We start from the raw sequence: 17,471 nt of genomic DNA on the forward strand, positions 1-17,471 counted from the left end.
GTCCGTGGCTCACCGACCCCGGATACGAAAGTTGAGTTTTGATTTACTCTACCAGCAAGTCAAGGCTGTTCACACTGTGTCGTTTGCAGTTCTTTGTCGGCTGTTGGGATATCCTCACGAGCAACAACGTGGTTTTTAAGTTGGAAAATTCTAGCCACCCTCCGCTGGAGTTTCACTGTATTTGGTTATTTTAACTGAAGTGCACCAGCGGAATCTTCTGCCTTGTGGCCGTTAACGTTCCGGTTACCTGCCCTGGCCGTTGACGTAAATTACAGGCAGTGTGGTGTCCTCATCGTGTTGTTGGTGTTCATCACGGTGTGTGGTTTGACAGCTCCATGTATGATTGGTTGTGGGCGCCAATATCTTCTACGTTGTTCCGTTGAACTTCCCTGTTATGTCCTGGTAGGGTGAAGTGGAAGTTATGTTGTCGATGAATACTCGTGTAACACGTCATGCTGATTTTAGGCATTCATAATTTTGCAGCCACACAGAAAATTCGGAATTCGCAATTTCGTCTTTACGGTTTATCCGCGATTGCTCTCCGACACTCCGCCATCGACTTTAGACCACACTTCCGCAAAATTAAAACATCTTTTCAGATCTGATGTAAACACGTCAGATCTCGATGGTAGCTGACCTCCGAAGCCACTCCAGTCTCCACAAAGTAATTCTCTACCCCTCAAAAATACGCTCAAATGTCCTCTCTCCTGATTGGCGGAGGAACGTCATACCCAGTCAGCTTACAGACCTAAACCGCACTATCCTACGTCTTTTACTTTAGATCAATAACAACGTAGTATCTTTTCAGAGAGATTTATTGAATAAACAACTTAAGAATACCCACAAATACCAAAAAATTCTGTCTCTGGATTGTCGGAGTATATTACTCATTTCCCCAGTACCAGACGTTGGTGAAATATGCATTAGAAATTTATCCTGAACATATGAATGACTCACGCTATCCAGTTACTAATCTCAAGCTACCTTATGCGCAGTGGATTACTTGCTATTCACACCTTCATTCTATCTAATAATTAAACACATGAAATCAGCAGCAATGAAAGGTAAACATAGAATTAATAAGAGACAAAAATTATTTACGAAAATGCATTTTTTTTCTTTTTTGACTGCTTAGGATTTCGCTGCCTGAATGGTAGCGGCATTTCTCGGCTGCAGCCGTAAAGTATTAGCGCCAACTAGACCGTAAGAGCACATCTACCATGACTCATCGGTATCTGTATGTCAGTACACGGTATCGTCAGACTTCTATAGTAATGATGCATGGTGCTGAGCCGCAATCTGTCGGGGGCTGACACATGACGACTTGCCTTTCCCTCGTCTGTCTGTCGTTCCTACTTTGTCTGGTTACTACAGACCATGGCGTCATTTGGATGTTCGTAACTCTGGCATATCTACCATCCAGAACAACGAAGGTGGGTTCAAGGTTAATCTAGACATCCAGCAGATTCAGCCGAAGGAACTGACGGTAAAGGTATTGGCCGACAGTGCGGTGGTAGAGGCAAAACATGAAGAGAGTCAAGATGAGCACGGCTACATACCGCGCTACATGCAGCATCGCTAATTGCTGCCGAAGGACGTAGTGACTGAACAGGTGGAGACGCAACTGTCATCGGGAGGTGTCCTCACAGTCACGTCACCAAAGAAGGCTCTCCCTCCAGTGGAAGGCGGTGAGCGAGTAGTACCAGCAGTGCAGACGGGTGTCCCAGCAGTTACCAACCAGCAACAGCAGGGAGAGAAGATGGAGCAGTGAATAATCCGTTCCTGGTGTGTAAGCTTATTGGTCCGTCGCTGACATAGAAGACCGCAAACCTTCTTTCATTCCCGTCTGAGTAAGCTGTGCAGTGACTAGAATACATCTAAAGCTTACTGGGACAGGGTAAATGCTAGCTACAATGAAGTCGATAATTCGATTGTAATATTGGCATTTTAATTTGAGATCCCCCACAATTGACAAAATTTACAAAAAAGATGTGAATTTCTTTGTCCACCCACACACTCCTGTAATGGCACATTAACAATTTGGAATTACGCGCCCCTATTACCGGCAGCTGCGTTGATAAATACTCGGCACCTCGCAAGGATAACTACCAGATCAAGAATATTAGGTAAGTTGGAAGTGGTTAAGCGTTGATGAAAATCTCGTTTCTGAGCTTACAAATAACTCTAACCACAGAACTCTGCACGGAACACGCGTTGGTGCAGTGCTGCGATACAGACCGTATATCTCTCTTCGAAGACGATGGCCAAGTCTCCGTCTCCAAGTCAGTACCGCTCGATGGCCGAAGGCGAAGTCCTCTCTCTCCACAATTCTCCCGTCTCCCGCGCGTTCGAAAACGCGGCGGAAGAATACTCAGTTTCGGCCAATGTCGAACGTTCTATCACCGCCGAAATCCCTCCAACGGCATTTCTGAGATCTACCCAATGATCGAGTAGGTCATAACGCCCCTAGGCAAACGAAATTCCCGTCTTCGTCACGTGTTGCCCAGCACAGGTGGCTCCGGATGCCAGGCTATCCCCAAAAGCGCCGTATTGTCCTACGTTTCTGGTGACCACTACCTGCCGCCTACGGCGACCCGTTGAGCTACGACCAGCTGCAGACTTTATATTCCACAATTCTCAACTTCCGACACTTTTCACCAACGCTTTAAGTTAGTGACTTAATCATGCAGACATGCGGGGAATACTGCACGAGATTGCCTCATATTTATCATAATTCAATAAAGTCATGATCTGATGCCCTTGCCAGTCCCTTTATTATTAATACTAATATTGGTAAGCTAATGTGTAAGTACCCGTGTCCTGGCACCTTACAGGTGTACGAACTAAGTTTTATATTGATTGATTGATTTTTTTTTTATTGTCATTGTTCCTCCGTTCCAGAACTTCAACACTTCTCTTTTCTGCTTCCCATCAAGGAAGTGTTATGTATTTGAAAGACTGCGTTTAATAATTTTTAAAACACTTTCGTTTTCTGTAAGTGCAAAACTATGTTTCACACACAACTGTTCCAAAAATGTATTTTTTGTACTGTTTGTAGTGATGTTTAATTCTCACATTGTAAGACTGAGAGGTTTTTGTATTGCAGTTCAATAAACACTTTCTATGAAAAAAAGTAGGCGACAAGGTACTGGACGTCGACGCCTGATCAAAGACGTGGAGGTGGAAGGCTTGTCCATTACGTAAGGAAGAATGGGAGGTCATCCGTGACAGATGTAATGACAGAGTACTATGAAAGTGTAGGAACAAACAAAAAAAGGGTATGATGAGGCAAGTGATCAGCAGTAAATCTTGGCAGCTCATGCTTTTATCAGTCTCAACGCAGAAGGTTTGTGAATCCCAGAGCTTACGATCAAGACAACTATTTTGGGTGCCGATTACGTGCCAGCAGAGCCCTCCGTTTTCTAATCAAGTGTCACTATATTCATTTAATCTAGGGTGTTGCAGGCTTTGACACGCCATGCAATCTGCAGTGCGGGTTGGCGGACAGCCCATCCATATTTGTTCCCCACAATGAAGTGCCTTATGATCGTTATCTCAGCCGGCCGAAGTGGCCGTGCGGTTAAAGGCGCTGCAGTCTGGAACCGCAAGACCGCTACGGTCGCAGGTTCGAATCCTGCCTCGGGCATGGATGTTTGTGATGTCCTTAGGTTAGTTAGGTTTAACTAGTTCTAAGTTCTAGGGGACTAATGACCTCAGCAGTTGAGTCCCATAGTGCTCAGAGCCATTTGATCGTTATCTCATAGGAAGTCTACTGCTAGACACACGGCGTGAACATCTAGATCGCATAGTTTGATCGATTCTACAATCCTATTCAAATCAGTCTAAGAGCTCTTCGTCCAGTTCTTAGTAGAGTCACCTATTGTAATATACACGGGATACTTGGCTATAATGGGACAAACGAATGGAGCAAGTAGAGGGCAATGAAGCAAGCAATGGACCCACTTGATTTTTTATGTCAGGATATTTAAAAGCTTTAGTATATTCTAGCCCCGTTGATAGTGCCGATAAGTCCGGGAACGCAATTGTGGATGGACGTTTGAACGTTACCAATACCGGTCAGGAGACGTATTGGAGACTGCCTTCACATGAACGGTGGCCTTATGCAGCACTCGTTTCAATGCGCTTGTCTGCAAATGCGTTTCTGCAGTATCTTCGGGGACTCTGTTATACGGTGTTCACGTACTCAGTTATAACATGCTGTATCGCGAAAACCATTGGTATTCGAACCAAGGACCATTGTGATTATTTGCTTGTTTCATTGTCCTCTGCTCACACATTTCGTTTATACCTGCAATAGTCAATCATTCTGCACTATTTTTAACAAAAGTTATACAAAAATTTTCTCGTTCGATAATTGCTTTCAAAATCTTCTGTCCTCTTCTTTGTTTCGGAGAGATATAGTATGGGAACAATGCCCTACAAGTTTCGTGACTTTCTAAGGCATTCAGGACGAGGAGAAAGCGTGGCAGGGGATGGGGGAGCGGAGAGGGGGTCCTTTGGTTGCAGAGGCTTCACGTGTGAGTCTTGAGTCTTGAGCAGGCCAGCCAGCGTCACGTAACGTGATGAAGGGCGCTTCTGTGAGTGGCCGCTGGCGCCTGCTGCCGTCCTGGGCTGACGCGGTCGCTTAGCTGCGGGTCTCAACGCCCCCTTTGTCCTCGGCAAGTGCCGCGCGTGAGACACACACACACACACACACACACACACACACAAAACGAAACGCGTTGACTCTGTGTGCTTTTTTCTGTCCCAGCAGCGGTGGAGAATGTTTTTGGCCCGTTAACCACGCTATGAGAGGGAGGACTTGTATGATGAAGTGACAGAAGAAGAAATAGGAGTCGATACGGAAGGCGTAGCTATCCAGTATTAGAGTCGGAGTGTAACAGGGCTTTGGAAGATTTGAGATCAAATAAGGCAGGAGGGATAGATAATACACCTTGGGGCAAGTGGCAACCCAACAGCAACATAACTTCGTGTGTAGAACCTACGCAACATACCATCACATTTTTGGGAAAATATCAGTCACACAGTCTAGGAGACAGCAAGGCCAAATAAGTGTGAGAACTATCCCATAATCAGCTTAACAGCTCATGTAACCAAGTTGTTGACAAAAATAATAAACAAAAGAATGGAAAAGGAGATCGACCAGCCGTTAAATGACGGAGAGTCTGCCTGTGTGTTGAATCAATGAGAATGGAGACTTATTATCAGACAGCCGGAAAAGTATCATCCACACAATACCGAAAACAGTAACGGCAGATAAGTGCCAACTATATCGTACTGTCAGGATAACATCTCGCGCATCCATATTCTTGACAACAAGAATGGAATGGGAAACTGATGATCTGTTGCATGACGATTATTTCGGATTTAGGAAAGATAAAAGTAAAAGAATGACAGTTCTAACGTTGCACTTGACTGCGAAACGAAGATGTAAGAAAAATCAAGACACCTTCAAAGGAGTTCTCGCTCTGGAAAAAGCGTTCGATAGTGAAAAATGAAACGAGATGTTTGAAATTCTTGAAAAAATAGCAGTAAGGTACAACGAAAGACGGCCAATATACATTATGCACACGGACAAAAAATAAAAGGGCACAATAAGAATGGAAGACAAACAATGTAGTGCTCCGATCAAGAAGAGGATAAGTTTGGGTTACAGACTTTGGTCACTCCTTTACAGCGAAGAAACAATGATGAAAATGGAAGTTAGTTTCAATAGTGGGATTAAAATTCAAAGTGAAAGGATATCAATGACAAGATTCGCTGACGTCATTCCTGTCCTCAGTGGAAGTGAAGAGAAATTACAGGACGTGTTGAATGGGATGACAGCCTAAGGGGTACAGAATATGCACTGAGAGTAAACCGAAGAAAGACGAAAGTGACGAGGATCTGCAGAAATGAGTTTATTGATAAATTTAACATTAAAACTGGTGATCACGAAGTAGATGAAACCAGTAAATCCTGCTCTCTTGGAAGCAAAATAACACATGACGGAAGAAAAAAAGGAGGATATAATAATCAGACCAGCACAGACCTTAATTATATATGTGGTGTCTGTTCTGTCGGACACCACACCCACATACACACACACACACACACACACACACACACACACACACACACACATTTACAAATATATATATAGCTGAGGCGCGGACAGCCAGTGATTCACTCAGTGCAGATGCGCACTAGGCTTGAACTCTTACGGGAAGTCCCGCGAATAATAAGGATAATGGAGAAGAGGCACTACATTCGTAGTGTGTGGACAAGTTGAGAATTTGGGTCAGCCGGGAGGCGTGGTAGGGTAGTCAGTGAAGCTGTGATGACGACTGTGCCCGGATGGCGCAGTAGTCGACGCAACTGCCTCGTAAGCAGGAGACATGGGTTCGAATCCTGGTCTGGCACAAATTTTCAACCTTCCCCATTGATTTAAATAAATGTCCTCTGGCAGGCAATGTCTATAATTCCTTTGTATCTTAAGTCATAGTTGCTGCTGCTGGATCAAATGTAAACCTTAATCTCACTAAGAATTTCTGTGAATGTATGTTTGGAGCACAGCATAATATGATACTGAATCTTTCGATTATTCCCTTTTAAGAAAGCTATTGAACTTGAGTAGTCATGATTTCTTATTCTTTCTTCGTTCTTCCCAAATTCTCTTCATATGTTCACTGTGTTCTCTCTTGCGTTCTTCCGACCATCTTTTTCCCGTTCGGTTCTCCGTATGTTCTTGTTTAGGTGTGTGTTTCCTTATGATGTTTCTAAACTGTTCTCTCTTATTTATGTGGTCTTACGTGATCCTCAGTTCTTTAATGTCCTCTTCTGTTTCAGTGATCCACTTTGTCATGTTTTTACTCTTGTTTACTATCTCAAAGATTTGCCTTGTGAGTCTGCTTCTATTCCTCCTACTGATATGTACATAAAATTTCATCCTTCTCTTTCTAATAGTGTCCCTTATTGTTTCTATGTCTTTGTAAATCTCTGTAGTTGGCCACTTCATCCAAATTCCTTTCCGAAACACTGGTCCATATATTTTCCTCAGACTTTTTGTTTCCTGCTTTTCAATCTCTCTGACCTTCGTACGACCGTGAACCACTGTAGTTTCTGCAGCATAAAGTGCTTCTCGTTGGACTAATGTGCTGTAACGACTTAGTTTAGTATTGACAGAAATTGATTTCTTATTATAGTGATTCCAAGACAGCTTATATGCTTTTTGTAATCTGGAGATTCTATTTTTATTGGCAATGGAGGGAGCTGTAGAGGGTAAAAACTATAGGGCAAGACAGAAATACGAATATCTCCAACAAATAACGAAGGACGTAACGAACAAATACCACTTTGAGGAAGAGGAGATTAGTGTTTAACGTCTCGTGGACAACAAGGTCATTAGGGACGAAGCACATGCTCGAATTAGGGAAGGATGGAGAAGGAAGTAGACCGCACCCTTTCAAAGGAACCATCCCGGCATATGCCTGAATCGGTTTAGGGAAATCACAGAAAATCTAAATCAGGTTGGGTGGACGCGGATTTCAACCGTCGTCCTCCCGTACGCAAGTACTCCAGTGTGCTGATCACTGCGGTACCCTGCTCGGTAAAATGCTACTCTGAAGTGAAGTGTTAGGCACAAGTGACGAATTAGTGGCAAGCAGCGTCAGACCATTCAGAAGATTGATAACTCAAAAAATGAATAAAGAAAGAAAACTTGGGTTTAGAGAAGAGGGAACAGTATCGTGTCGCAGACAGCGTAGAATACTGACGAGGGAGCAGATCAGCTGTATCAGTCCGCTTTCCCCATACAAGTGTGTTCTCTGAAAACGTGTTAACTCACTTCCATCTGATTTGGCGTAGATTTCTGTGAAAGACCGGAAAATTTAGTTAGGGGGAGGATTACTATCTTTGGCCCGAAAAAAGCATGTTCTTTGAGAATTTTGTTCTCGGGATGTGTTACAGATATAAATGTCAAATTTGGTCAAAATGTTTATTGACATTTCGTCTACAAACTGGAATTTTTTCAAACGGAAATGTCGAAGAGCAAAGGCGGAAGTGCCGTCGGAACGAAACAAAATTTCGATGTAGACCTCCGCGTGCGGTATGTCACAGGTCAGCCGACTCTTCTGAAATCAAAATTGAGTTGACGTTAGCGAAGTATATAATATTCTTTAAGAGTTGTACCTCGCTTAAGCTATTTGGACCATAGGAAACAAAATGGATGCCATTTGAAAGAAAAAAGGGTTTTTTCATCGATTTTTCGAATTCGTCGGCCAAGTAAAAATATTTATAGTTGATGGATCGGAATAAAAATGCTACAGCTCCTAGACAATTTAGTTAGCTTCGTCTGAAACAAAGAATTATGCCAATCGGTTCACTATATTTGAAGTTACCGTACCGCGCGATGAAAAAAACGTCATTTCGAGAAAAAAGCGTTTGAAGTTTTGACTACGTATAAATGCAATATTATGCAACGTACGTTCAATCGGCTATTCCGGGTCCATAAAGTAGTCCTTCCTCTTCCTCATAGAGGGCGTTCTGCTTGACCTGGGTCATCCTGTGCTGCTCCAGATCCGCTCGTACGGCCGGTGACAAGCGGTTTTCGGCAGCTTGAACCCGGTGGTCGTCCAAATGCTTGGCGAACTGCGTCGAATAGAGTCCCAGGGTAACGTCCATCGTTGTCATGGTATTCAGAATTGCTGAATACCCTTCGTTGAAGCTGCTCACTGCCAGGAAACTATCGATCTCCACAGTCTTCGCATCAGAATGCAAATGCTTGGGGGCTAACTTCCAAACACACGCGTTAAAACTTTCATTTGAATTTTGTGTGTTTCCTCCCAAGTACAGGTACAATAACTCTTCCTCCGAAAGAAATAAACTGGCGCGTAAAAAAGGACGATTTCAGGCCGGTGCATTTTTTTGTTCAACCGCGAATAACAAACATATCAGTTCCGTATTCGGAAAAACCTTTTCAGGGCTGGATTCTAAACACTTTTATGGATCCAAAAATGCAATTTTTAAAAAATCGATTTTTTGAACCAAAAGATAGTAAACCTCTCCTTAAATCGTACCTGTGCTGGTAGACAAATTTTTCGCAACATTTTTCTGGAAAGTTTATAATGGGAACGGGGTGAACTTAATTATCTGAAGTGTTTAGTGTCACTTACGGCGCGAAATACGGAGAAGACGAGACTCTTGTACTTGATAAGTAGTGTCATTTGTAAGGTTCTACAGCTGTTCTTCAGTTAACCATCTCGTCACTTTGTCAACTCATGTCATGAACTGTTTTCTGCCGAAATATCAGACTGTGGCTACGTCTTTTGATTTGGAGAAATCCTACGACACTTGCAGGAAGACTGGTATCCTCCACACTCTCTGCACGTGAGGCTTCCGAGGCCGCCTGCTCCGTTTCCTTCAGGAATTTTTAAAAGACTGAGTTTTCAAGTTCCGTGTGGGATCTGCCTTGTCTGGCACCTTTATCCAGGAAAAGGGGATGCCTCAGGGCTCCGTTCTGAGCGTCGTCCTCTTCGCTATAGTCATTAACCCTACTACAACCTGTCTCCCACCGGGCATCTCCGGCTCCCTTTTTGTCGATGACTTTGCGATCTATTGCAGTTCTCAACAGACTTGTCTCCTTGAGCGGCGTCTTCAGCGATATCTGGATCGTTTTTACTCGTGGAGCATCGACAATGGCTTTCGATTTTCCACTGACAAAACCGATTGTATCAATTTCCGACGGCGCAATGGGTTTCTTCCATCGTTCTTACATCTTGGGCCTGTTGCTCTTCTGTTCGCTGAAACAACGAAATTCCTGGGGATCATGCTTGATAGAAAACTTTCTTGGTCCTTCCACGTGTCTTACTTGGCCTTCCGCTGTACCCGGTCCCTCACTGTCCTAAGTGTCTCAGTGGTACTTCCTCGGGAGCCGATCGGACCAGCCCCCACCGTTTGTGTCGATCCATTGTCCGTTCGAAACTACACTCATGCTCATAAATTAAGTAGAATGCTGATACATGGTAAAACAACGCTCTGGTGGACGGTTTGCTGGTTTAAATCACCTCGGGATATGACCATGCGGTGCATTTGACCTGCAGACGTCGCACGGTGGCGCTGGCAGCACTCCACATACGCAGACTTGTGTTGGTGCGTGTCAGAGTACGGTGCAGCGAGTAAGTGTGCAGGCGTTTTCAGACTTGCTAATGGTGACTGTGTGTTGAAAATGGCTCAAATAACACATATTGATGACTTTATGAGGGGTAGAATACTAGGGCGACTGGAGGCTGGTCAAACACAGCAAGTCGTAGCACAGGCCCTCCATGTTCCACGAAGTGTGATCTCAAGATTATGGCAACGATTCCAGCAAACGGGAAACGTGTCCAGGCGCTAGAGTACGGGACGTCCACAGTGTACAACACCACAATAAGACCGATATCTCACCATCAGTGCCCGCAGACGGCCACTGAGTACCGCAGGTAGCCTTGCTCGGGATCTTACCGCAGTCATTGTAACAGTTGTCTCCAGACACATAGTCTACAGACGACTGAACAGACATGGTTTATTCGCCCAGAGACCTGCAAGGTGCATTCCACTGACCCCTGGTCAAAGGACAGCCCGTAAAGCCTGGTGTCAAGAACACAGTACATGATCATTGGAACAGTGGTCCCAGGTTATGTTCACGGTCGAGTCCAGGTATAGTCTGAACAGTGATTCTCGCCGAGTTTTCATCTGGCGTGAACCAGGAACCAGATACCAAACCCTCAATGTCCTTGAAAAGGACCTGTATGAAGGTCGTGGTTTGATGGCGTTGGGTGGGATTATGATTGGTGCACGTACACCCCTGCATGTCTTTGACAGAGGAACTGTAACAGGTCACGTGTATCGGAACGTCATTTTGCACCAGTATGTCCTCCTTTTCAGGGGTGCAGTGGGTTCCACATTCCTCCTGATGGATGATAACACTCGGCCACACCGAGCTCCCATCGTAGAGGAGTACCTTGAAACAGAAAACATCAGGCGAATGGAGTGGCCTGCCTGTTCTCCAGACCTAAGCTCCATCGAGCACGTCTGGGATGCTCTCGGTCGACATATCGCTGCACGTCTTCAAACCCCCAGATCGCTTCAGGAACTCCTACAGGCACCGGTGCATCAATAGGAGGCTATACCCCAGCAGCTGCTCGACCAACTGATGGAGAGTATGCCAACCCATTGTGCGGCCTGTGTACGTGTGTATGGTAATCATATCCCATATTGATGCCGGGGTACATGAGCAGGAAACAGTGGCGTTTTGTAGCACATGTGTTTCGGGACGGTTTTCTCAAATTATCAAGAACACCGTGGACTTACAGATCTGTATCGTGTGTGTTCCTTAAGTGCCTATGCTATCAGCGCTAGTTTTGTGTAGTGCCACGTTGTGTGGCACCACATTCTGCAGTTATCCTTAATTTATGAGCATGAGTCTAGATTATAGGTGTCTCCTTTATACATCTGGACGTCCGTCCATCTTACGTCTAAATATAATCCACCATTGTGGAATCCGATTGGCCACCAGCGCCTTTTACACTACCCCAGTTGAAAGTCTCTATGCAGAACGCTGTGATACCGGTGTATTGTTCTACTCAGTGGATATTCACGCCCTTTGTCTGCCACGCGCTGCCACCCATCCTATGCCTCCTTCTTCGATGACTCCTTTGACCGCTAGTATGGGGCACGTCACTCTTCTCTGTTACCTCCTGGTGTTCGCTTTCAGCTGCTGCAAGGTTAGCGTAACGTCGCGCTACCTGGCACTGTCCCAATGGATGTGCACCCTTCCTCACCTTGGCGTCGAGCGGTGGCCAGTGTTTACCTTGGACTTCATTGGCATCCGAAGGAAACTAGTCCAGATTTGATCTATCGCTGTACGTTTCTCGATTTTGGCACTGAAGTTAGCGGTAACACTGATGCCACTCGGACTGACCGTGGTGTCGGGTGTGCCTTCGTCATTGGCACGAACGATTTTTGGTATCGGCTTCCGAAACACAGCTCAGTATTTGCAGCAGTGTTCTTCGCCGTGTATCAGACCACGCAGTACATCCTGCAACACAGGTTTCCAATTGTGTCATCTGCTCCGAATCTCTCAGTGCCCTTCAGAGCCTCTGTGTGCTGTACAAAGTCCATCCCTAGTGCAACGGGTCCAGGAAAGCATCCACTTGCTCACTCTTGAGGGAGCCACTGTGATGTTCATGTGGGTTCCTGGTCACGTCGGTCTGATGGGAAACGTGGCTGCTGAGGCTGCTGTCGCTCTGCCAAGGCTGTAGTCCTCCTACCTCGGCCTGCTGGTTCCTCCACTCCTTCTGACGATCTGCGATTGGCGCCAGTCATTAGGTTGTGTCAATTTGGTACCACCGCTGGTCTTCCTTTCATAGGAACAATCTCTGGGAAATTAAACCTCTCCCAGCGACTTGGCCAACCTCCTCAAGGCCCTCTAGCCGCAAGGAGATGATTTTAGCTGCGTTGCGTATTGGGCACTGTCGTTCTAATCATCGCCATTTGTTATGTGGTGATCCCACACCGCTTTTTGCTCATTGTCATCAACCTTTAACGGTTCGCCATTTACTGGCTTACGTTCTAATGTAAGTTAGCTGACCCGTCAGGGTAGCCGAGCGCGCTAACGAGCTGCTTCCTGGACTCGGGTAGGCGCGCCAACCCCGGATCGAATCCGCCCAGCGGATTAACGACGAGAGCCGGTGTGCCTTTTTAGGCGGCTTTCCACATGCCGTTAGATGAACACCGGGCTGGTCCCCACGTTTCGCCTCAGTTACAGGCGTCGCAGACATTTGAAACCACGTTCGCACGATTTACACTAGACACAGACAGTTGGGCTACACTTATTCCGTCCTGGGGGGGGGGGGGGGTTCAGGGTGGCGGCAGGAAGGACATCCGGCCACCCCTTACCATTAACATGCCAAATCCGTTTAACCATGACCAACCCTGCGTAACTGCGGGACAAGGCGCAAGTGATAATTCTAATGTAAGTTAGCCGTCTGGGTTATGGGCCGTTTTAGCGAAAGACGCATGGGCTGTCGACCGCGTTTTCTTTTTATCCATCATAACAATACATTGAAGGACATTTAATTCGGAGCCTCCGTTGTGTCTACGGCATATGTTGTGGACCTTTCTCCAAGAGGAAGTCCTTGTTCTTAGCCCTATTTTCTTCCATCAACTGGGCTTAACATGTAGTTGTATTTCATTCCTTTTTCGCGTTCCAAGGTTCTAACGTGGTCGCGTATGACCTTTGTTATTATTGCGCCGTAAAACAAAACAAAATAAAACGAACAAAACAGCTGTGAAAATCAATATTTGACCAAATTCATGTGAAACCTCCGTTGCAGCGTTGAGGTATTTATTTATGGCTTGATGAGTTTAGTACGTGTTTCGAACAGTGATTCGGATTCCCCGCGAAGCCGCACTATTGACATGGAGTCTGAGATACGGCGGCTGCCAAGCGGACACAGTTCTCCGCGTCTCCACGGACGGCGCAAGCCGAGAGTACACTTGCCGTGTCCTCTGGCGGAGTTAGAGCAGTCACGTCCGGCCATTTGCCTGTTTCAAGCCTTCAGTCCTTGCTATTCGATACTGTACTCGACTGTTGCTTGTTGTACTGTACTGTTTCTTCTCTTTAGGTATTCACTCTTGAGTTATCTTTTATGCATACGATGGTTTTGCTGTTTTGTACTCTGTTTCTAGCCATCCGTCCACTACGTGAACTGCCGGCCGGTGTGGCCAAGCGGTTAAAGGCGTTACAGTCTGGAACCGCGTGGCCGCTACGGTCGCAGGTTCGAATCCTGCCTCGGGCATGGATGTGTGTGATGTCCTTAGGTTAGTTAGGTTTAAGTAGTTCTAAGTTCTAGGGGACTGATGACCTTAGAAGTTAAGTCCCATAGTGCTCAGAGCCATTTGAACCACTACGTGAACTTATCCGTCACTGACCACTCGGCATCAGTGTATGTGTGTATGTGAGTGTGTTTGTGTGTTTTTGTGTATGTGTAAGAAAGAGCCCCTAGCTGTTCGCAAAAATCTGGACATGAAGAAGCCTTGTGTGCCATGGTCAGTGAATTTTTATAAAAAAAGTACGAAGAAGAAGATTTCAACGCAGAAGGTGACAATTTTAGGCACACTCCAGAGGGACAGTCCTCGGATTAGTGAGCTTGGTTAAAAGATGAATTCATCATCACATTCCTCTGTCCTCAGTTAATCAGTCAATCAATGCCCTAAACGGAAGATTCAAGTAGCACCGCGTTCTTTGGTGACTCAGAAGTTAAATGCGAGAGTCTATTTTGCACTCACAGATATCGTGGTGTGTACCACGTTGATAGAGGGGTTAGTCGTAGGCGATTGTCTGCACGCTCGTTTCGCAACTCAGCTGTTCGTTTCTGGTCAAGGTATTAGGATGTTACTCAGGTTGTAAGGCGAATACCTGAACTGTCCCCGACAGCACCTTCCGAATAAATCCTCAATTAGGAGACATAATAAACGCTCTAGCATCACAAAAATGGTTCAGATGGCTGTAATCACTATGGGACTTAACATCTGAGGTCATCAGTCCCCTAGACTTAGAACTACTTAAACCTAACTAACCGAAGGACATCACACACATCCATGACCGCGGCAGGAATCGAACCTGCGACCGTAGGGGTCGCGCGATTCCAGACTAAAGCGCCTAGAACCGCTCGGCCACAGCTGCCGGCCAAAAAAATAATAATAAAGATGCGAACAGCATAAAAAGACCTACAGCCGAAATAAACATAAATAAGCCGTCAAATAGCACGCCCTCCTCCATAAGATAAGGGAATGAAAATTACATTTTATTAAGAAAAAAAGGTACGGTGTCGAGCCAGATCCCACTGTAGAACATACTGCAGTCCCTGATGAGTTTTCTCCGCCTGCTATGGTCTTCGGCGAGCTCCTTTCATTTGTCTACTCTGCATTAAAAGCGTTCATATTGTGGTTTCGTGCAATCTTTAAAGCGCAGTACAGGTCTTCCGAGTGGTCGCTTGAAAAGGGACATCTCACGTAGTAGGGAGCGTCGGGGAAGATGGGAGTGATGCGTACGACAAGTGTCCTAGCCACTGCAGGCGACTTTCTTTGGGATGGGCTGTGATACTCGGCAGATTCGCAGCATTCAGGTCCGTGTCATTTTTGACATAGTCCCTCTATATTACGCCTAGGATATGTCGAAAGGATCGTAGATGAAAGGTGCTAAACTTACGTTATTGTTTGGCATATGTTGTCCAAGACTCGGTACCATGCAAAATTGGGCCCTGCACACGTGCTTGATAGACGAGTACTTTTGTGGCCACTGTAAGGTGTTCATTGTCCCATACTCCTGCGCGAAGCTTCCCGAAAAGTAATCGCCGATTTGCCAAGTCTCGTGTTTATTTCGTCGTACAGGGAAAGTGATTCTGACACTAGCGAGATAAAATAATGTCTTGGCTAGGGCCTCCCGTCGGGTAGACCGTTCGCCTGGTGCAAGTCTTTCGATTTGACGCCACTTCGGCGACTTGCGAGTCGATGAGGATGCAAGTATGATGATTAGGACAACACAACACCCAGTCCCTGAGCGGAGGAAATCTCCGACCCAGCCGGGAATCGAACCCGGATCCTTAGGATTGACATTCTGTCGCGCTGACCACTCAGCTACCGTGGGGGACCCTAGCGAGCTGAAGCAGCAGAATTTGTCAGCAAGGTTATCTTATCTTATGCCATCATATCCATGTTTTCTTACGCCATAATCACCATCTTCTTTTCACTGGCCTTTTCTTTTCAACTAAGTTTGTTAGATATTTGCCATTAAATATGGATTATTATTTATAAAAGTCCTTTGGTTTGGGTTGACCGGTGTTGAAAAAGTAAAGAGCTTGCGCTCAGCTGCAAATTTTTCCACCAGCCTTTGAAGATCGTTTTGATTGTATGCTAAGAATGCTGCATTGCCATCGAATAAAAGGTTGTTAACAAGTAAGATAACTCTTGGATCTGAGTAGACAGGAGATGCAAAATTTTCCTGTCAGCTCTGCTATATGAATGGATGTCAATGTTTGCTTCGCTGAAAGCAACTTTGAATCTCGTTTCAAATTGTATCGAACGGATGGACGTTAAACAGTTCTGCTGGCCACCAGACTCCTAAGACATTAACATTATTGAACATGTCTGGAATGCCTCGTAACGTGCTGTTCAGAAGAGTTCTCCACCCCGTCGTACTCTTATGGATTTATGGACTGCCCTGCAGGATTCATGGTGTCAGTTCCCTCCAGCACTACTTCAGACATTAGTCGAGTGCATGCCACATCGTGTTGAGCACTTCTGCGAGCTCGCGGGGGCCTACAAGAAATTAGGCAGGTTTACTACTTTCTTTGGCTCATCAGCGTATTTTGAGTTTCAGCATGATCCACAAGAACACACGTTTTACGAAATTTCAAAAGCGCAGAACATTAAAGACACAGAGCTGTAATTTGGATTTATCTTCCTTTTTATGTAAAAACACATTGTACAGGGTAGGAGTTACTTCTTCTTTCAAGTTATTAAGTAAAACCTAATTTTTGTACTAAAATTCGTAAAATTATGATAGATTAACTGGCGTTTACAAGTAAGTTGCGATGATAAAATTACAGAACTAAGATAATTATAAGTAGTGATGGAGTCGTACCAGGTTGCAAGACAATTATGTACACTACTGGCCATTAAAATTACTACACCACGAAGATGACGTGCTACAGACGCGAAATTTAACCGACAGGAAGAAAATGCTGTGATATACAAATGATTAGCTTTTCAGAGCATTCACACAACGTTGGCGTTGGTGGCGACACCTGCAAGGTGCTGACGCGAGGAAAGTTTCCAACCGATTTCTCATACACAAACAGCAGTTGACCGGCGTTGCCTGGCGAAACGTAGTTGTGATGCATTTTACCGAGGATAAATGCGTGCCATCAGGTTTCCGACTTTGATAAAGGTCAGATTGTAGCCTATCGCGATTGCGGTTTATCGTATCGCGACATTGCTGTTCCCGTTGGTTGAGATCCAATGACTGTTCGCAGATTATGGAATCGGTGGGTTCAGGAGGGTAATACGGAACGCCATGCTGGATCCCAACGGCCTCGTATCACTAGCAGTCGAGATGACAGGCATCTTATCTGCATGGCTGTAACGGATCGTGCAGCCACGTCTTATTCCCCGAGTCAACAGATGGGGACGTTTCCAAGACAACAACCATCTGCACAAACAGTTCGACGACGTTTGCAGCAGCATGGACTGTCAGCTCGGAGACCATGACTGCGGTTACCCTTGACGCTGCATCACAGACAGGAGCGCATTCGATGGTGTACTCAACGACGAACCTGGGTGCACGAATGACATTTTTTCGGATGAACCAGGTTGTGTTTACAGCATCATGATGGTCGCATCCGTGTTTGGCGATATCGCGGTGAACGCAC

General features: G+C 45.5%; 1 protein-coding gene across 1 annotated transcript in view; it reads left to right on the top strand.

Moving 5' to 3' along the window:
• LOC124623061 (head-specific guanylate cyclase-like) overlaps window positions 1–17,471 on the top strand; it is a 334,726-nt gene that overhangs the window by 65,134 nt on the left and 252,121 nt on the right. Inside the window, exon 3 of the mRNA XM_047148854.1 lies at window positions 1,375–1,492. Within this exon, the coding sequence (XP_047004810.1) occupies window positions 1,375–1,492 (118 nt within the window). The remainder of the gene's footprint in view (window positions 1–1,374; window positions 1,493–17,471) is intronic.

This window comes from Schistocerca americana, chromosome 7, assembly GCF_021461395.2.
Source record: "Schistocerca americana isolate TAMUIC-IGC-003095 chromosome 7, iqSchAmer2.1, whole genome shotgun sequence".
NCBI classification, from domain to species: domain Eukaryota; kingdom Metazoa; phylum Arthropoda; class Insecta; order Orthoptera; family Acrididae; genus Schistocerca; species Schistocerca americana.